The 20,859-nt window shown below is 39.6% G+C and overlaps 2 protein-coding genes and 1 long non-coding RNA gene across 3 annotated transcripts; 2 read left to right on the forward strand and 1 right to left on the reverse strand.

The window, feature by feature from the left end:
* The first annotated feature begins 528 nt into the window (after positions 1–528).
* On the forward strand, positions 529–10,650 carry LOC146645296 (protein-serine O-palmitoleoyltransferase porcupine-like). The gene is made up of 15 exons (XM_085393571.1): positions 529–664; positions 1,292–1,434; positions 1,533–1,725; positions 2,571–2,614; positions 2,734–2,915; positions 3,005–3,135; positions 3,248–3,268; positions 3,547–3,561; positions 3,669–3,794; positions 3,888–3,988; positions 4,112–4,188; positions 4,289–4,352; positions 4,560–4,645; positions 7,325–7,435; positions 8,010–10,650. The coding sequence occupies exons 2-15, from the start codon at positions 1,299–1,301 to the stop codon at positions 8,109–8,111; spliced, it is 1,389 nt and encodes a 462-aa protein (XP_085249697.1). The 5' UTR covers positions 529–664; positions 1,292–1,298; the 3' UTR covers positions 8,112–10,650.
* Positions 10,651–10,713: 63 nt separating this feature from the next.
* LOC146645297 (uncharacterized) lies at positions 10,714–12,283 on the reverse strand. The gene is made up of 4 exons (XR_014909024.1): positions 11,733–12,283; positions 11,541–11,572; positions 11,386–11,455; positions 10,714–11,194 (listed from the first exon to the last, which is right to left on the reverse strand). It is a non-coding gene; the product is annotated as an uncharacterized LOC146645297 (long non-coding RNA).
* Positions 12,284–12,585: 302 nt separating this feature from the next.
* wdr13 (WD repeat domain 13) lies at positions 12,586–20,367 on the forward strand. Its single transcript, XM_085394256.1, has 10 exons — positions 12,586–12,655; positions 13,172–13,259; positions 13,387–13,618; positions 14,028–14,137; positions 14,393–14,523; positions 14,617–14,924; positions 17,169–17,349; positions 17,498–17,639; positions 17,792–17,910; positions 19,568–20,367. The coding sequence occupies exons 2-10, from the start codon at positions 13,219–13,221 to the stop codon at positions 19,750–19,752; spliced, it is 1,449 nt and encodes a 482-aa protein (XP_085250382.1). The 5' UTR covers positions 12,586–12,655; positions 13,172–13,218; the 3' UTR covers positions 19,753–20,367.
* The last annotated feature ends 492 nt before the right edge of the window (positions 20,368–20,859 follow it).

Here is a 20,859-nt window from a genome sequence, read left to right on the forward strand (position 1 = left end):
CGCATGAACACTGTTTGTTTTTAGCCTTTAAATCATCATCAGCTTTATATTTTAGGGTTGCACATCGGTGAGGGATCACTCAAACTAACCACTGTCTTTAAGTTTGCATTTATGAATTACTTTAGACGAAGAAAATGTAGGTTATGTTTAAAATATTTATTTCATGCACAATGGTAACATTAAATTAAAACTGACTTTCTGATTGAATTTGCATATTATCGATGAACTAAATGAATAAAAGATCACGTAGATTAAGGGTACATTGGATTTTTTTGCATACGTTCAGAGAGGGCATTCCTCCGCATCCACAACAGTCCCGTCTTCAGTCCATCTGTACGCTGTCCACGTCTCATTGGTTCGGATGCGCGGGGTTATGCAGGGCGACGATTCTGTTTGGACCTTCCTGCTGTCACATTAGGGTGACGAAAGCGAGGATTGGCTGAGATCCGTTCAGCAGCGGTTTAGATTGGCCGATGTGTCGTCGCGTGGCTTCATAGATGGCAGGTTAGTGGTGCTGATGCTGTGACAATGGGAGTCATCCAGATATGCATCATCTGGCCCGAGTGTGCCTGAAAGACAGCAGCAGGACCCAGGCTTGTTGTTATTTTAAAGGGACGGAAAAGTAGCAGCAGAGACACGAGGATCATCCTGCTGCTCTGAGAGGGTGAGTTTTACGCACGGAAAACAAACTGGCATGCTGGGGGCGGGGGGCCTCATAGCTGTTTTTGGTGTGAAGTGGGGGGGTAGCTCTGAAGTAGGTTGTTAGCAGGACCGCTCACTGCAAGGATCAGTAGCTCCTGCCGGATTTCTCGCATCCATTTACGATGCGTTTGCCTCTCCCTGGACGCACAGCGCTGAGCACGCTGAGGCACTGTTAATGCAGCGGCTGAAGGAAGGCAGCTGTGAGTCAACTCATCCCCTTGGCCGACTGCATTGCGGAGAGAGCATGTCTTGCAGAATAGCATATGTCAAATATTCTCCACATACCCGAGACCCAGGTCATGGTGTTATTGTGATGAAGTCTTCATATTGTTTTACATCCTGGGATGTATTTCATTGTATCCAGTCTGATGCAACTAAAAATATGTTAAATTACAAGAAGAGCTCTCATCATCTTTAGTGAAACTCTGAACAGCAGCTGTGCTGCATGTGCACTGATCTGTAGTGAATTGCGTTGCATGCTGGGATTTGAAGTTTAATGAAGAGTATTTAGCTATAAGTCACCACTGTTAACACAAATGTTATTTTTATTGCTGTAAAAATGCATTTTGGCTTCTCTTTGTTTTCTAAGTCTAGTGATGGGAGTGTTCAGCCGACAGAAGTTTTTCCAAGAGCTCGCTCATGGCTGCCTTCTGCCCACAGCTCAGCAGGGCCTGGAGCAGGTATGGCAGCTGCTGGTTATCTGCCTGCTATGTCGACTTATCTGGATGTTCGGTGAGTACAGAGCTTTTGCACCCCAGCCAGTGTTATCAGACCTTCACTTTAATCTCTAATCACATACATTATTCTTTATTTTTATCTGGCTATGTCAGGTCTTCCTTCTTTTGTGAAACACCTGGTCACAGTGGCAGGAGGTTTCTACACGCTCTACCTGTTCTTTGAGCTGCACATGATCTGGGTGGTCCTTCTCAGCCTTCTCTGCTACCTCTTCCTCTTCCTGTGTCGCCATTCTACCATCCGAGGCACCTTTCTCTCCATCACTGTGCTCATTTACCTGCTCCTGGGGTAAGAGAGTCCTCTTGTGTTACTTGACAGTTCAGTATTACACATTAGGTGTAATACTGAACCAAAGAGCTTCTTTAATAATTCATTTTCCCAATGGGGCCACATGAGAAGCTGGAAGTGTTGTGGGGGTTACATAAATAAGCTGAACTCAATCTAAACTGCTATAAGCAATGAAAATGTGAAACCGGCAAAGTGAAAAAAGCCCAAATTTTGTCAAATCACAAAGCTGGTCTTGACAGCTCCATCTCTGGATGTGTAAAGCTTGGTAAGGAAAAAAGTCCTTGTTGCTTTTGCAGCTTCGCTAGCAAAGCTTTAGATGTCCATTTTCAGTCTGCATCAGTCAACTTCTTGTATTTCTCTGTGTGTTTAGTCTCGTAATGATGATTCAAACTGTAATCCTCAAACACAACAATCTGCTCTCTGTAAACTAAGCACAGTTCTATAGATGACTCCAGTAAATAAAAGCTCAGAAGTCAATGTCTTCTTAAAAACTCTGCATTCTACATCAAGATTTCTTTTTTAACGTGAGCTGACATCTGTCAGGGCTAGCAAACACATCTGTCATAAACACTGGTTCCAACACGTTACAACGTGCTTTCACACTGGTTCATATGTACGCATGTAAAACATTTTTAAAAAGCACCTGAATTCAAAATAAAAGCAACAAAGTTTATTGTGATTTCCCCCAATATTTCTTTAAATGTATGATGTATACTTATTCACGCCTAAATCCTAATTTCCAATTGACTTTAAGCTTGTGAATTCGGGAATTTGGCCGATTTGGGAAAACTCAAGGAATGGTCTTTTCTTTTCATTACGACTACCTTTCCTTTTCATTTCATCAGGGAGCTACATATGATGGATACCACTAACTGGCACAAGATGAGAGGTAAGACAGCCATCATTTGTCTCTTAAATGTGATTGCTGTCTGTATACTTTAATATTCCCATTAGTAATGTCTAATTTTGGAATACAACAATCATTTAAATGCTGCTGCTGTCATCCAGGTTCTCAGATGGTGGTTGCAATGAAAGCCATTTCTTTGGCCTTTGATTTGGATAGAGGTGTTGTGACCAGTGTGCCCTCACCCATTGAGTTCATGGGTTATATCTACTTTGTGGGCACAGTCATCTTTGGTCCCTGGATCAGCTTCAACAGCTACAAAGAAGCTTTAGAAGGCCGTAAGCTGGTAGGTGCGATACTATATCTTTTAGATCTGAGTGAGGATTAATTAAAAAAAAAGTGAAAGAACAGCTGATGTTTCCTTCTTCTCCTTAGAGCCTTTCGTGGCTTTTAAAAGTGTCTGTTAGCTGGGTGAAGAGCCAGGTCTGCCTTGTTATTTCCAACTGTGTGGCACCCTACCTCTTCCCTTATTTCATACCCGTTTATGGAGACAAGCTGCTACGAAGGTGAGGAGAACACACACATTCATACTGTAAACAAATGCCTGTGTATTCTTGACTTGGTTTGTGGCTTGCTGTTCTGTTAAGATAATGTGTCTGTCACCTGCTTTGTTTACAGCAAAAAGAGGAGGAAGATCAGGTAATTAATTGCCCACCTCAGTGACTCTGAATAAACCAAACACTGTAGGCATGCATTCCTCATAATCACCATTTGTCCAAAACCTTTGCTTGCATGTATCTACCCACTTCATCCTCCTCCTCCTCTCTGTGCAGTTATATATGTACCAGGAGACCCCTCTCACCCTCTCATTTACCACAACACTTTCACCAGCTTGATGAAGCATAAATCATCACAAGGCAAGTCAATAAACCTTTTTTTGTCACTAACATTGCTCTCTTTATCCTAATGCTACTCAGGGCTACACCAGCTAAGTATGTTTTTTACTCATCTGTAGTAGCCACTCAGTAAAGTCGGACGTTATTTGAAGCTGGATTGTGATATTCATCTATTTCTTCCCATTTTGGTGTCCCTGCATTAGGTGGCTACTGGCGTATGAGAACACACTGTCTTTCCACTTTAGCAATTATTTTGTTGGCTATTTGAGTGAAACTACCACTACTCTGGCTGGGGCAGGCTTCACCGAGGAGAAAGACAACCTCAAATGGTTAGAACTGCAAGCGCACCTGCTAACCTTGAGTGTGTTTCTCTTTATTCACATTTATAACAGGCCACCGCCCATTTACCTTTTACTTTGCAGGGATATGACCGTATCCAAGCCGCTTAATATAGAGTTTCCTCGGTCAATGGTGGAGGTGGTAACATCGTGGAATCTGCCCATGTCTCGCTTTCTGCACACCTGTGAGTTCAAGACAGGCGGCAGCTGTTTTTGCTTTAGTTTGCCATTGTGAGTGTAATGATTATGGCTCATTTAAATAGAAATTCTTATACCAGCTCACAGATGTTTTTGCTCTAATTTCACAGATGTTTTTAAGAGTGTACTGAAATTTGGGACATTCTCTGCTATAATGGTGACATATACAGCCAGTGCCCTTTTGCATGTGAGTCCTATGCAGACTTTTCCTACAATTACTTTTTTAAATGCATTTTTTTTTGTATCAGTAACTGGATTATTTTGACTGAAGCTCTTTTACCTCACAGGGTTTGAGTTTTCATCTAGGTGCAGTCCTAATATCTTTGGGATTCATCACTTATGTTGAGCATGGTAAGCAGAGTTTTGTGGGGGGTTTTCTCTTTTCCACATTAGAACCTTTCCATTTGGAGAAGGTGCTTAGGTTTGCACTAATGGCTAATTGCACTCACTGTGAAACACTGTTTCTGTTTACTGCAGTGCTTGTAATTTTCCTCTTATGCTGGAAAAAACTCATCTATTTGTTTTGTTTTAATGCACTGGTCTTGTTTCGTGTTTTAGTGTTGCGGAAGAGGCTTGCAGCTATTTTTAATGCCTGTATACTGTCAAAGAAATGCCTGCCAAACTGCACTCACCAGAACAAAAAGGTAAAATGCAGCTCCCTCGTATATTTGTTCTTCTTCTTCAAACAAAAAACCTTTCAATTATCAACCGTTCAATTATTATTATTTTTATTAAAAAGAATTGAGTAAGTTGAGTAAATATGATCATTTCATATTTGAAACAGGGACAAGATTGATAGCCTTCATATAGATGCTCATTTTAAGGAAGGAGATTTTTTACAGTGGGACTGAGCAAAAGTTCTCCAGGCTTTCTGAAGGTCATTTTCTATTTTTCACTTATTTTCAGAACAGTTCACATTCCTGTGAAAATGCTTAATACTGACCTGTGAGTCATTCAAGGGTAAAAAAAAAAGACAGATTTTTAAGCATGACAGTGTTGCCACACACACTTCCAATGTAGTAAAAACAGAGAAGAGCTTTATAGAGTGGAACACTATCAGTCATGGATTGACCTTCCCAGAACCCTGGACCTCAACATTAATGAAGCTGTCTGGGGTCATTTAGACAGAAAACTGAACAAAAGGCAGCCATCCAGCCTGGAGTACACTTCCTGAAAACTGCAACAAAGCTTGCATAAGACTGTTTAGCTGTTTGAAGATTAAAGGTGGTCATACTAAATATTGACTTTCAATCTTAGCATGTTTCAATAAATCACCTTTTTGTTTCTAGCAAATTATGAAGAAATGAAGGGTGGCTTAAGACTTTTACTTAGCACCATATATATATATATATATATATATATATATATATATATATATATATATATATATATATATATATATATATATATATATATATATATATATATATATATATATATATATATATATATATATATATATATATATGTGTGTGTGTGTGTGTGTGTGTGTGTGTGTGTGTAGGCAGACCTACATATAAAACGCTCATGTAGACTTTTCTTTGTGTACAGGCTGACCTGTGCTCCAGCTGAGATGCATTGCTCTGTGTGGATTTAACAAGATTTATCATGTAGCAATAAAATGTTATATGATGCATCATGGTGGATTTCCAAACGCTACACAGTATGAAGTTAGTATAAAAAGTAGAATTCATTGAGTGAATATAATCAGTATAACCATCATAAATTAAAATTAATGTCAGCTGCTCTGGATTTAACCTGATTTTGACCAGAAAACCACAGCACACTCTGTACCAGTCCATGACAGTTCATTACAGTAATCTTCACCATAATACTACAAAATAATCACTTTATCCTGCTGTAAACCGCCTGGTATTTTTATGCAACCTTTGAATTATATACAGGAGTTATACTTCAAATTATTCAGTAAGAAATTTCTCATTTTGTGGGGGAAATAGCTTCCTTTCATGAAAAAGGAACACTTCATGTATAGATCCAGTATCTGATTAAAGACTAAAAATGAATTACAACATCACAGGTTAGCTCTAAATTTCCAGTTAATCAAATTTCTCTCGCTGAACAATCCTCACATATCTCCTGTTTTTATTTCCGTCTTTCACCATCTCTATGAGTGTTACACTTAAATATTCCCACTTGTGTTTGGGGATATTTGCTAACCTGTTTGGAAAGCTGCATTTGAATTTACCTCCCACTTACAAACATTCCCCCTTATTTATGTTCACCCCACTTCAGCAGGACAAGTTAGATGCTAAGATAGTGTGACCACAACTTTATTAACTTCTGCACAATTAACAGCTTACACGGCTAATAAGGGGGGGAAAGGGATGTGTTGAGGATGTCATTCATTTTCCTGCTGCTTAATAAATATCTCCATGCCATCAACTGGAAACAAAAACTCAAATGCATCACCTCAATGAAATTTTGCAAAACAAAAAAAAAGCATACAATGAGAATGAAGTGATGACATTTTTGATATTGAAAAGGACAAATGTCTGAGCAGACTTGCAACTAGATTTGTTGGCATTAGAGTTGCAAACAGCTGCAAAGACTGCTTTTCTTCCAGCTGTTTTATTTGTGAAAATTCTCATTGCACAGACATATATGTGACACTTGAGCAGGAGATGCTCTAAATGGACCTACTTTAGCTCCATACAGCACCAGCTATTTTTCCCTGTTTGTTTTCCCCTCAGAGGAATAAAATTATAACAATTTTATTCCTCATCATCTTACATTTTGATTTACTGTAGCCTTCTTTCATTTCTAACAGGATAACAGGATAAGTCATTATGGTGGAAGACACAAGATTATTTACTTAATGTATTACTAAAGAAGTGTGGACATCAGGTTTTATTGCCATCGCATCTGCTGCGGTTATATTAAAGCAGTCCCGAGGGACTGTCTTGTGCCTTAATTTGACACAATTTGAGAGTTTGCTGACAGGATGCCCAGCAAAAATCCCTTTTTAACACACAGCAGAGCACCGGGAAGGGGAACGTAATCATTTATGCCAAGGAAAAACAGCTTGCATAAACCATAGTACATAATTGGGACATTATTACATTGAAGCCCTGAAATCGTGCTTTTAAATCTTAAGTATTTTGCCATGTTATTAAGTGAAATTGGCTAAAAGAAGGCATTAGTTTTTAAGAGTGTAATAAACATTCTTTGATAATCTTCTTCAACAAATCTGTGTAAGGTTCTCAGGACCCTAATATGAAAATCTTGCAGAGGTTACAGATTTGGGGTAGTAATATTGAGTAAGGAACTTGTTTATTCTTACATTATACCTTCTTCCTCCACAGGGGTTATGGGTGTATATGATAAACATAGCATTCAGTGCTTTGGCAATACTGCACTTGACATACCTCGGCTCAGTGTTCAACTCCAGTGTGGACTTTATGGAGGAGGATGAGGTAAGACATGATAAGAGTATGCTAAGCCCCAGAGGAAAGCGCACATTTTGCAGGATAGAACCAGAGAAGAGATTGGAAAAAGAACATTTTAAAATACAGTAAAATGTGAAATCAAGTTAATGGTATTCAAAAGCTTTAGATATTATCGTTGTGTATATGACTAGTTAGGCCAAATGCACGAGTTGTTTTTGAGGAACCTTTACAAATTCAGGATATGTATAGAAGGCTAGCAGTGTGCTATTGACGTAGCATTGTGACATACTGAAGTCCCAGCATGTTTAGAAGATTAAAGGTGTCTATATTTATATGCCCTGCTATAAAAATGTGGAGCTCACTGTGACATATGAACGTGTGAATTGCTGCATAGGAATGTAACCTTAGTTGTGATATTTATTATCAACAGTTAAAGTAATTTATGGTTTTGCTGGATGAAAGGCCTTAGATGAAATTATTTTCAGTCAGTAATGACAAAAAAAAATCACATTTTGTAAAGATCTTTCAGGAAAAGGTTTAAATGATACTATACACTATACTACTACACATTACTGGACTCACTATGTACATCCCCTTACAGGATAATATCACCCATCATACCATTCAGAAGTGGTCAGAGCTGAGCTGGAACAGCCACTGGGTCACATTTGGATGCTGGATATTATACCGCCTTATTCTCTAATAATAAGAAATGAAGAAAGAGTGAAGGAAGTAATAATGAGAGATGGAAAACTGGTTCTGCACTTCTGCACTGTGACTTTATCCTGCATCAGACCGAAGAGAACAGAATCATCCTGTATACAACAACGAACCAACATTCAGTGTTCAGGTTGCACCACAAGTTGGCTGGGTAATCTATTATTCTAACCTGCTGGGGACTAGTTTTGATATCCATGAAATGATAGCTCGCTCCTCATTTCTTTTCTCTGCGTCGCTCCCTTTTTATCTGAGCCGCAGTTATCGAGCCCTCATGTTGTGACAGCGGTTACCGATGTCTCACTGTGAGTCACAATCAATACCTATCAGCATGGTGGATATTGGCCGCTTGTTTCTGTGGACACACAATAAAGCCCATTATCTAGGTTTCAGCGTCGACTGCGGCAGATGGCCTCAGTCGACGTTTCTCTTCCCTTTTTATGTTATAAAATCGTTTCAGTTTAAAGGGTAGGGGTGGCAGTCATCAATGTCTTCTTATAGTGAATAATTTCTATGAAATGACCTAAATCAATAGTGCAATTGTAGATCTCTCAGTATTTTACAGCTTCCTCCAACTGTCTGTGCGTAGTACTCAGCCCTTTCTAAAAAAAATAAAATAAAAAATGCTCAAAAGAATATGAAACAGCTGAGACTGTAATTTTCAGTGAATGTCACTCAAAAAGAAACGACGAGTACATTTGTGAAAATGTATCTCTGCAGTCCACACAGTCGGCATTCCTCTGTCAAAGCTGGTGTTCATCAACCATCATTAACATCGAAGGCTCCACTCTGCACTGGTGCTATGCAGAGCTTTGCAGGTGCACGCCTACTTGATATAGCTATCTCCTGCCACTTGGGGGTAGTATCAAGAACAACTGGAAATGTGGGTTACTTTTTGTGTTTGCTTTGCTGTTGGTCCTTTGCCTTTATCCACAGAGACTGTATATGAAAGACGGCCACCTCAGCCTCCTCTATTGATTTGTGAAGTCCCATTTTAAGCCTCTAATTTAGCTTAATGGCTGAAACCATCTTTTTGTTACTTTGTTTTTTACTCAGAGGGCACCGTATTTTCCTGAGGAGGTGTATTGCTACATTGTGAGCTAGTGCTAGCTTGGTTAGCAGTCTGCATTCATCAAATGCATTCAACAAAAATGCTATAAAATACAACCAATACTTTAGTAATTAGTGCTAAGTGCTTTTAAAATAAACGAATACAGTTTCACTCACTCACACCGCAAATCTTAATTTAGACAAGCTAACTTAGACAGCTAGCATCCTAATCAACACCCACCAGCGATAGAGGCCACAGCTGCTTATTTGTTGGACATTTTAATATTAAGCCAGTGGGGATTGTTTCATCATGGCCATTTGAAGTATCTGGCACCTTTTCCTCTTTATGTGAACGCTGCTGTGGTTGTTCACTTTTTGGTTCAACCAATCAGCATTCAGACTATTCACCGGTATAGGAGCAATGCACCTCTGACCTGTTGGAGGAGAGCATGCAAACATGTCTCCTTAGCACCTTCTTTTGGTTGTGTTTTCCTCATTCTGTCCTCTGGGTAAACACATAGAGCTACACCAGCAGCGGACAATAAATCAGCTTTGACCCAACCACATCAGACATTTTTTAATTGCCTCCTTTGATTGAGGAATTGCCGTTGGTCTTACGCAGAGACCTACTCTTGCCTATTTTCAGTTTATTGTAGTTAACAGCAGAGACAAAACTTTCCTATAGTTTAGTTAGGGTGTTAGCTTTGGTCTTTTCATGGAATTACTATAAGAAAAAAACTGAAAATGACGAGTCTCGTTCTTTAATAGAGCTTGTCTCTTGAGCATGTGTAAGACAATGAGGAATTAATTTTGAATGAAAAGAGCACAGATTATGGTTACAAGGCAGCAATTTTATTGTCAACAGTAATGATTTCCCTTTTAGTGAATTTTAGATAAAGACAAATATTCAGTAAGTCCATGAATTAAAGTTTGTGGTGGAGTTTCCTGGTGTTTGTATTTAGCTTTGTGTTAATTTGTTAATTTCATTTGAACTGAATTATTTCCTCTTGCTTAGAATAGGTTGTATTAGTATTTTTAAAACTCTGTTATTCCTCAGTGCAGAAAAAAAAAAGGTTTAGAATCAGGGTAATTTAAAATGTGATTACACGATATTAAATATTCAATCTTAACTACAGATTTTTAATACACGGCTGCTTTTAATGACACATTTATGTAATTAATGATGATCTGATAAAATAATACAAGTGTCCAGTCTGTCTTTCCTTAATCTAAACTGTCAAAGGAATTGCTTCTTGCCTAGCATGTCGTGTTAGATTAGAGCCTGAATGTTCGTCTCTGCCCAAGAACAAGTGCTCAGTCTTTGCAGACCTAACATCACTCAGTATTTTAAAACCTGTTCTGATATTTACTTTAGGTCAATGTTTTTTCCCTGTAAATGTGAAGGCACTGGTACACCTGTGATATTTTTATAAAATTTGTAATGAAACCTGGAATGTTGTCTTTGTTTGATTCAGTGTCGACATTTCAGAGATTTTGTTTTCTTTTTAAAAAAACAAATGCCATAAAAACATGGACTGCTGTAATAAATAACTGTTTATTTTAGTGATTTACAAAAATAATGTATCAACTGTTACAAAGTCAATCATGGCATTAGGGTGAGTTGAGAAGGACTGCATGATTTTTTTGATTTTATTTTTTGATCTTTAAGCAAAGATCTGGTCAAACCTGGAGTCTATTTCTGAGCATCCAATAAGCTAAAGAGGACAATGTCAGGAAGGTGACAGAAAAAGGTTGAACGACAGATGGTGATGGATGGAGATCAGGTTAAATTTTTTTTTTTTTGCCACTGCCAGGGGTGAGCATATGCTGTATTGCCAGGCCACACAACAGCACAGTCTGCAGGCTCTGGGGAAAAGAGCAAAATGGAGGGAAGGGGAGGTGCGCTCAGCCCTGTCTGCCCCGAGGACCCCCATGTTTACGACGGCAAGACCCAAGCAGTGTCTCCAAAGCCATCTTCACAAATGCCTGGAAGTTATTGCTTCTCTCCCTTCGGCTGTCCTGCGAGGGGGTAAAACACAGACAGATACCTTCACTGGGGACACAGCACTTCATTTCACCCCTATGTGCCACATGTAGGGGATTTCATATGCTGCTCCAATCTGTCAAAATCAAGTCTGCACAAAATAAATGTCTTTTCTAATTATTATTAATATTTTTCTTTAAATAATATAGTTAATATAAATGCTTACCTCCTTGCTTCTTGTTATCATCTCCTTTCTGATCACCTTTCTTCGGCTGCTCTTTAGGACTCTGAGGTTGCTGTGAAATTAAAGTAAAACGAATAAACTCAAGCAGCACAAAATGCAGATTGAGACAAGAGTTAGAATAATAATGACATTCCTACCTTGGTAGTTGACTTCTTGTCCGACTTATTACCTGAAAATGGCACAAATATTCAGATTAGTTTTAAACATTTGGCAGCAAGGCCAACTTTTCTGTAGCTTTTGCTGATTTTATTGGACATGGAGCTCTGGTATGCAAATAAATTAAAATATATTTTTGTATTATTAGGGTTTTTTTGTTGCATGCTACTAACCTTTTGTTCCTGGCATTTTGGCTATCCTCCAGAGTCGATGGTGGGGTTTTTTTGAGAATGCAGTGCTTAATGTGGTGTTCAGCTCGGTCATTTATTGCCCGTGCTTGTGAATGGCTCTGTCACTGGGGCCCCTTCGAGAAAGAGCACCATGAACAAGCAAAGAGCCCCGTCAGCTTAGCAGCACGCCCTACAGCTCTGCAGGTCTTTGCTGAGCCAGGCGAAACCTCGGAGCTGACCTTGTAATACTGCCATTGTGAACCCACTGGAACCATGTGTTCACCTATTGTGCATGGCAAGAAAGTATTTTCATCATATTACAGGCAAAGTGATCATGTTTTTTTTTTTTATTATTGTTGTTATTTTTCGGCTAAGTCATGGATCACACTTCCTCCCACATTGATAGAAGGTAACACTTTGTCCTTAGAAATTTAAATGTTTCTGCTACATATTGTTACACTGAATTGGCCTCCAGCCTTGTCAGCACTTTAGGAGTGGATGGTTTTGGCAGGGATCATTAAGTTATACTCAGATTTGCAATGCTTTGCATTTTCTGTGTGGACTAGTAAAATATTGCTGATATTAATCAATTGATTATTTTGCTTCTCAGCGGGTCAAAGTGATCACCATAATGCAACCAAACCATGCATAGTTTTTTCCTATAAGTAAACAAATATAAAGCCCTAATATTTTATTGATTTCTGAATAAAAAAAAACCTATAGCCGTGTACTTAATGAGTTAATGGACTGTTAGATCTTTTGCACCTCAGTCGATCCATGGTCGGTTAATTATTTTGAATGTAACGTTAAATGTAAACGCTGTGAATCATCATCCGGATTCAGCAGCTCCACATCAGTGACTGGGCTGGTTACAGTGTGTCACGTGATTTGACAGAAAAAGCAGCGATGGAGAAAAGCTAAGGAAGGTGAGCGATTTCTAGCCGTATTTTACTGAGTTTCTTTGCTCTGTGATCACCAGTCATGTCTTATACGCTGTATTAAATTGTTAGCTCCTAGACTGTGTGTCTAAGCTGAAAATTGAACGGGAAAGTGTTTTTTATGAGCAGTAGTCGCATATGATGTTGTGGCTAACTTGCTAAATGACAGGCTAGCGCTAGTTTAGCTCGTCTGCTTACATTGTTTCGAGAAAATAAAAGCGGAAACCGTTCAGCAGATTATGTCGGTTCTCCTTACGGATTGTTTTCTAGTGTCAAACTCGCATTGCATAACATTTCAGTAACACAACCATTCATTTGCCATTAGAATTTGAATCATTGCTACCTTTGACGCTGAGGATGTGATGGTGGGGGTAATATTTCAGTTTTATCAGCGCATCATTAATACTAGCTTGTCTTTTTTCGACCTCATACAGTTGGTACATGCTATTTTTTTTTCCGTTAAAGTTGCTAATAATGTGAATTTTGTGTTGTGTCTTGTGACAGGTATCTGCCCTGGTAGTGGCTTCCTTTTTACCCAGAGTGCTTGTGGAATGGCAGCAGTTTGGCAGCAGGTGTTGGCAGTGGACGCAAGGTGAGACTCAGTCAGGCAGCTGGCTTTAATAGTCCAAACTGATGACGAAGCCATTCAGACGTGTAATTGTATATGGATCATTTGTGAGTTATTGCCTGTGCTGTGTCATTTCTTTCCCCTTTTCCAGGTACAATGCTTACCGCACGCCTACCTTCCCACAGTTCCGAACTCAGTACATCCGCCGACGCAGCCAGCTGCTCAGAGAGAACGCCAAGTGTGGCTTTGAGCCAGGGCTGCGCAGGCAGTACCTGAAGCTGCGCAGTCAGCTGCTGGCCCTGCGCTACGGGCCCCTGTCTGAGCAGAGCAGCTTCAGGGCCAGCAGTGTGCGCAGCTCCCGCACCACACTGGACCGAATGGAGGTCAGACCCAAAGAAATAGAAAGGGCAGGAAAAGTAGAACAGGCGAGAGAGTAGGCGGGTGTGGTTGCACTAATTTGGGGGGAAAAGATTTTAAAATAACTTAAAGCTGGAAAGGAAGTTTAGGATATAAGAGCCATCTGGAAGGCTTAATGTGAGTTTTGATCAGTGAGCAACATAGCCAAGCAACACTTTGGTTGCCCGTTCATATTAAACTGAGCAGCTTGGTTGAAATTGCTGGCATTGCCCATGTAAGTGGGCAGTATCAGTAACTTGAAAATGCATGGTAATTTCAACAAGTTTTCAACATTTCGTGGTTGTTTTTGTTTCATGATTGTTTGAGGTCTTGAGTTCTTGCACTCACTCCTTTGAGGTTCTTTCTCTCTCTGCGGCCCCTTCTGCTCTCTGTCAGGACTTTGAGGAGGACCCCCGTGCCCAAGGGGCTCGTGGTCATCGCCGGTCTGTCAGTAGAGGCTCGTACCAGCTACAGGCCCAGATGAACAGAGCCGTCTACGATGAGAGGTACCCAGAAGAGTGCACTCAGAGACCAGCTCACATCCAGCATTTTGTCTCATTGCTTTAAGCAATTAAATTCATTTTTGATTTACTTCTGCTATGAGTAGATGCGTTAGTTTAGATTTACTGGCCGTAATTCTAGTTATGTGGCACTGAGTAATGACTGGATCTCTTATATTGAGTGGTCAGCTGTAGGCAAGGGTTGTGAGGTGTGTTTTATTGATTATGTGCTTACGTGACAGTTTTTATTTGTGACCTCAGGCCTCCGGGCAGTTTGGTGCCCACCTCAGTGGCAGAGGCCAGTCGTGCCATGGCAGGAGACACAACATTGAGTGAAAATTATGCTTTTGCTGGCATGCACCACATATTTGATCAACATGTCGACTCTGCTGGTAGGTAAATGGTTTTGAATTCATTATAATCAATGTGTATACACTGAAAATCTCCATGTATTCCACGCTTCTGTCCTCTTTTTGTTCTTTAAGTTCCACGTTTGCAGTTTGCCAATGATGACAAGCACCTCCTTGCTTGCTGCTCACTGGATGGCACTCTGTCCATTATGACACTCTCACCACCTCCTCCCAGTGTGAAGGTGACCCTAAAAGGTCATGGAGGTCCAGTTACAGACTTTGCCTGGTCTCTGAGCAATGACATCATTGTGTCGACATCGCTGGACGGGACACTCCGTATTTGGAATACAGAGGATGGCCGGTGCATCCGAGAGGTCAGAGACCCAGAATCCAGCGAGTTGCTCTGCTGCACCTTCCAACCCATGAATAATAACCTTACTGTGGTGAGTCCCATATTACATGTGATATAAAAAGATAATACCACAAAACAAAGAAAGTTGAACTGAAATAAAAGTTACTTTTGAAAATCACCTTGAATGAAAGACTAAAATGTGAAAGATGACTAAATAACCGAGGCTAATTGAGTACAGTGAACTCATTATCGTGTTCAAGAAGCCAGTTTGAGAGGATTTGAGTTTTTTAACATGGCGTGTTATCATCAGCTATCAGAAGACGGGTACACTGTTCATAAATGGATGGACATGGTCATCTACAATACTCAGGCTGTGGTGTTTAAACGAAGCTTAACCCTTTAGAACCTACCATAGAACCAAGTCCGCCAGAGCTTATTTTTATATTTTTACATGCTGTAGGGAGCAGTTCAAGTTGCTATACATCAATACAACCATTATAGCCCAAATTTTAATAATATCTATGCATTAAGTCCATAGTAACTACATAAATTGCAAATAAGTGCAATAAACTACAAAAAAAATTGAAAATCATTTTTTTACACATATTTCTAGTTAGAGAAATTTCTAGTTTCTAGTTATATACTGCAGGGAAAACGAAAAAATAAATATTATCATGCAAATTTGCAAAAAAAACAGCATGTGCATTATTATAAACTATTTCCAGCAGTACAATTTGAGTTTTAAGCATCCCAGAAACGATACAGAAAAGCATGAAGTCAAACATAAAAAACACCAGTGTAGGCTTATAAGGCCCTGAAGGTAAAAAAACTAAATTTTCACAAAATTGATGCCACTTCCGGTTTCGGGCAGGTATTGGCGGATGTGTGATAGTTCGCGCTGACGTCTATTCCCACGTAGGAAGTGTTATGAACAGCTGATTGGATCAGCAAAGCCTGTTTCTGGAATATTATATTGTTGTTGCTGCAAGTGCTTTTTATGCAATCTTTGCAAAGCTATATGTGGAAGGAAACCTAGGACAAACTGATGGCATAAGTTGTAAGTACAACTCCTCCGGTTTCAAATGCAAAAAAAATTATTGCGCTAGCTTACGTGGTTCCAGTTCATTTAAAAATAGTTACGCAAAATGGAGCATGCCTGCTCCGATTGGTTTTAAAGGGTTAATTGGTGCTAAGTGGATCCAGTGTGGTGCTTCCATAGTTTAGCCTTTCTGATGCTTGGTTTGAACTTTAGCAGGTTGTCTTGACCAAGTCTGTATGCCTAAATACATTGAACTGATGCCATGTGATTTGTCTTAGCAAACAGTTGAAAAAGTGTGCCTAATAAAGTGGTTGCTGAGCATATATCCTTGGTTGCAGAGGATATAATTGATGTATTTTATTTTGCATTATTTTTCTTTAATGTGTTTTGCTTGAAAGGATTAAAGGGATTAGTTGCTGAAAATATTACAATAAATGATGGCTTTCTTTGAAATTCCTAAAGGATCTTAAAGCAAGGTGGATGAATGACAGTCAATAATGTGTGAGTGTGTAGACTGGATGCATGTTCTCTTATTGGGTGATAAATATAACATTTAAAATTGAAATTCAAAATTTCAGGGGCTCGGACTTTAGTTGCAGGCTTCACATTGAATGTGCGTGCTAGTTTTTAGTTGTTGTTAAGATATGTTAAGACGAGACACTAGTTAAACCTGAACAATAACTGTGTAGTCCGTCACCAGATGTCTGCTTACACCTTTACTGTTTTCCGCATGCTTAAAGTCACACTTCAGTTATCCGACACTTTTGGTAAAGGCTGAAAGAAATTACCTTTCTGAGTAACCTCAAGGCACATTTACAGCTTTTATTTCCTTCAAACTTCATAGCGCGCTCTGAAATTAATTCATTGTCACATTTATTCCAGATGTTTCCCCTTTTGTGAGTAAAGTCTAAATTAAGCCTTTCATGCTGAGGCAATAACCTCCAAAGAGAACCCTTTTATCCCAGTCTCAATAACTAAATGAATACTTCCACTGTGCAGACATTGATTAAAATTTTAGAATGAAATGTCAGCCTTTGTGAAGTGGTAAATGTGACGGATAATTTGGATTTCACTTAGCTGTTTGATGACAAATACTTTAACGGATGTACAGAATGTAAGCTGAAAGACGTGTTGTCACAGCAGTGTCCATTTATGCCTCATTAAATATAACATGAGAAAGATAAATTTGGGTTTCGCAGGTTAAATTACAACAGAAAGAAATGGTGCACACTGTCAGTTTCTCCGTGTAGCGCTGTGGAATTATTAAAGGTCTTCATTCCCGGATCTGTGTTCCAGGTGGGAAACAGCAAGCACCACCTGCAGGTGGTGAACATCTCCACTGGGAAGAAGGTGAAGGGGGGCTCCAGTAAGCTGACAGGCCGCGTGCTGTCTCTCTCCTTTGATGCTCCAGGGAAGATCCTTTGGGCCGGTGATGACAGGGGGAGCATCTTCTCTTTCCTCTTTGACATGGCCACAGGTACACCTACCACATTTACATTTGGAAAAGGGCCACATTAGAAATTATAATGAGTTTTTCTCTGAAGAGTATGTCTGCTCTGGAGGGTCAGCAGCTGATCTGTTTCTGTCGGTCTTTGCTGGTTTTGTTCCTCCCGACCCAACCACAGGGAAGCTTACTAAAGCCAAGCGTCTGGTGGTGAGTGAAGGCAGCTCTATCTGCAGCATATCCGCTCGTTCCTGGATTAGCCGAGAGGCCAGAGACCCCTCGCTGCTGGTTAACGCCTGTGTCAATAAGCTTCTGCTGTACAGGTCAGTCTGCAAGATCAAGTCACTGTTAATTAATAAGCAGCTTTGTTTCCACTGTGCAGATTTTAAAGCTGTAACATGTTTACTTGTAATATCTGTTTGTGATTATGCTGTTACGCTGAATTTGACCAGTTATGACACCTTCACATTGGCAGGGTGGTAGACAACGAGGGAACACTACAGCTGAAGAGAAGCTTCCCCATCCAGCATGGATCCCAGCTCGTTCATAGCATCTTCTGCCCCCTCATGTCTTTCAGACAGGGGGCCTGTGTGGGTAAGAAGTCTCCCAGTGTTCCTGCTGTAATATTTGAATACAAAATTAGACCATAGTTTATATCCTGCTGCAGGCAATTCAGTGTAAAACACTGACCAAAATAGCATACCACTGCCTCTGGAATAAAACAACAAAAAAAAAAAGACAATTTTTGAGAGAGAGAGTACTTTTCCTATGAAGTAAATTGCTAACATGAGACCAGCACGGTTGCAGTGAACCTGTTATGCTTTTATTTATTTTCTTAATTTTCCTTAATTTTAGATTTATGGAAGTTTATAGCAAAAATGAGCCGAGTTTAAAATATGCATGTCCAACCTCTGAAAGCCAGAAGCTCAGGCTATTTCATGTCTTAAAATAGATACTTTCACACATTTATTTAGAAGGTGCTTGCCAGCATTTAAGAGTTCAGTAGAATTTACCCATAAAATATGTGACAACATGAAAGAACTATCTGTGTTTTTGCTGTTTTTCCTGTTTTCAAGAAAAGCATGCAAAACACAGATAGTTCTGTAAATAAATGAAAATGAGTTCTAGTGCTAATCCTCCAGGGAAGTTGGTTTGTCAAGTCATTTGAGATTAGAATCAAAGGTATAATCAGTATTCAAGGAATATTCCAATATTTCCCTTGTGATGATCAACTAATATTTCTGCTCATCCTCACTCAGGCTTCATACTGCTCTAAATGCTTGGTTTAGTCAGGAGAAGAGCTCAAATGGCCTCAGAAAGTGGATGAACTGAGATTATTTTAAACTGTGACTCATCTAAAGCTACTCTGGTCATGTAAAGTCCAAGGACAGAAATATGGAGCCTGTGTGTGGATCCCCTTTTATAAACTATAATGCTGCTCAACCTCAAAGTCTGTCCTTGCTAGATTTAATGGTTTATTTTCTATCTATCAATCATTTTTAAGACTTGTTTTTATTATTAGGTTTGTGTCTCCAGGCAAACTACTGTTAGTTAACCTAATGATTCTTATTGGCCTGTTATTCTTATTATTTGTTGTTGTATATAGAAAAAGAAGATGGAAAGTATAAAGAGACTCTTAAAGATATAAAAGAAATGTTTGAATAAGTTCAGTTAAAATCAGTTGTGTTTATATAGCACCAAATGAGAGAACAGAGAAAACATCAACCATCAGACAATTCCCTTTGAGCAAGCACTTGGTGACAGTGGGAAGGAAAAACTCCCTTTTAACAGGAAGGAACCTCCAGCAGAACAAGGCTCAGGGAGTATAATTTTATTTTCAGGTGGTCATGCAACATCTGTCTGTTTAAATCTGTCAGCAAGCTAAGTCATCAACATTTATGAATAAGCTCAACCTTCATTAAGCGCTCTCCTTCGTGTATAGCCTGTGTTACTTTCTCTTCATGCTGGAAGTGGAAAATAAACAAGCTGTGTGTCTCCGTCCTCTTGTCAGGCGCAGTGTGTGACCACCTGTGCATTTCTGATTTCGCCAAGTATGCATTAGAGTGTGCAGATAATTCTGTGTTGATTCTACTTTCTGCTGGAAAGAGAAAAAAATATATAATATACATCCTGTTGTTGTCACAGTAATTAGTGTGCACCTTGCCTAGAGACAATCCCAAATTAAATCTTCTCAAGCTGTCCTTGTAATGTCTCCACGCCATTTCTTTTTGTGTTTCTCCCTCTGCTGCAGTGACTGGCAGCGAGGATGGCTGCGTCTACTTCTTCGATGTCGAGCGCAACACCAAGGCGATAGTAAACAAGCTGCAGGGTCATGGGGGTCCAGTGTTGGATGTCAGCTTCAACTGCGACGAGAGTTTACTTGCATCTGCTGATTCCACCGGCATGGTCATCATCTGGAGGCGTGAGCAAAAGTGACTGATCCACTAATGAAAAAAACCATGTTAAAAATTAAAAAAAGCTTCCATCCACTGCATATAAAAAGCCTGCTGCTCCTTAACCGTCCAATAACAAGTCTTTAGATTTTCACTGGAATGTAACAGGCTGCGTCAAATGTTTAATGTAATGATACTCAAGTGCAATCAGAATGCCATGCTGTGTAGGTAGGGATGTCTTAGAAATTCATGGTGTGGGAGGTGGGCTGTGTGTGTCAGTGCTCCTACAGCTGCAGCTGAGAAATGGCTTTTTCTTTTTTTTTCTTTGGTTTGTAAAGAATGAACGAGCACTAATACCATGCATGTGTCATGGCTGACCTCAAGTTGGGTGGATACGACCTACTTCATGTGAAGAGAACACATAATTTTCCAAAAAAAACAAAACAAAAAACACTTTATATCACACTGACAGTCCCTCTGGCATAGATCTAGTTCACTATTTATGTAACTGTTATTCAATCAGTGTAATCAAGTGTAGTAAAATGGCCTTATTTGCTTTCAGTTGCTGTTTTGCATTTGAGACCATGTGCATGAAACTGAAATCCGGATCAGGCATATCAAATCATGACAAAAAAGATTAAAGGGTGTTTGTACTTAACCTGTATGTGTGTGCGTGTATACTCGGGTCAAGCTGGTTGCTGATTCATTTAATTTATTTCACAAATCCACAATAAACTATTGTAAATGTCAGTTGCCTTTGCTGCCTTTTTCATGGCATACATGGATCTCGGTATAATTGGAAACGGAAATGTGCATACCAGAGGTGCTCAGAGTAGTAAAGTGGTCAAACCTACAGTGTAGGAGAATATTAGTCATAGTGTGGGTCTTCAAGATCTACACTGGAACAGTCATTTCTGGTGTTCAGAGATGGTTTATTGTATATGGAGAGTAGGGCTGCCACGATTAGTCGACTAGTCACGATTACGTCGACTATCAAAATCGTCGACGACTGATTTAATAGTCGACGCGTCTTTTGAAGCTTTGTAAGATCCTGAAAAACGCAGGAATAAGTAGCAGGATTTAAGAGTGTAATAACGGACTGAAACAGAAGATGGCAGCACTGCATGTACAAGGATACCAGCTGCCGTTA

This window comes from Rhamphochromis longiceps, linkage group LG20 (genome assembly GCF_057381845.1).
Source record: "Rhamphochromis longiceps isolate RC_006_pf linkage group LG20, R_longiceps_female_GT1.1, whole genome shotgun sequence".
In the NCBI taxonomy this organism is placed as follows: domain Eukaryota; kingdom Metazoa; phylum Chordata; class Actinopteri; order Cichliformes; family Cichlidae; genus Rhamphochromis; species Rhamphochromis longiceps.

What these genes read in the sequence shown, in the direction of transcription:
- LOC146645296 (XM_085393571.1), top strand. Translation starts at nt 1,299, where the DNA reads ATGGGAGTGTTCAGCCGACAGAAGTTTTTCCAAGAGCTCGCTCATGGC. An exon ending in TCGACTTATCTGGATGTTCG is followed by an intron (nt 1,435 to 1,532) that starts GTGAGTACAGAG and finishes TGGCTATGTCAG; the next exon opens with GTCTTCCTTCTTTTGTGAAA. An exon ending in GGAGACAAGCTGCTACGAAG is followed by an intron (nt 3,136 to 3,247) that starts GTGAGGAGAACA and finishes CTTTGTTTACAG; the next exon opens with CAAAAAGAGGAGGAAGATCA.
- wdr13 (XM_085394256.1), top strand. Translation starts at nt 13,219, where the DNA reads ATGGCAGCAGTTTGGCAGCAGGTGTTGGCAGTGGACGCAAG. An exon ending in TCAACATGTCGACTCTGCTG is followed by an intron (nt 14,524 to 14,616) that starts GTAGGTAAATGG and finishes TTGTTCTTTAAG; the next exon opens with TTCCACGTTTGCAGTTTGCC. An exon ending in TGAATAATAACCTTACTGTG is followed by an intron (nt 14,925 to 17,168) that starts GTGAGTCCCATA and finishes TCTGTGTTCCAG; the next exon opens with GTGGGAAACAGCAAGCACCA.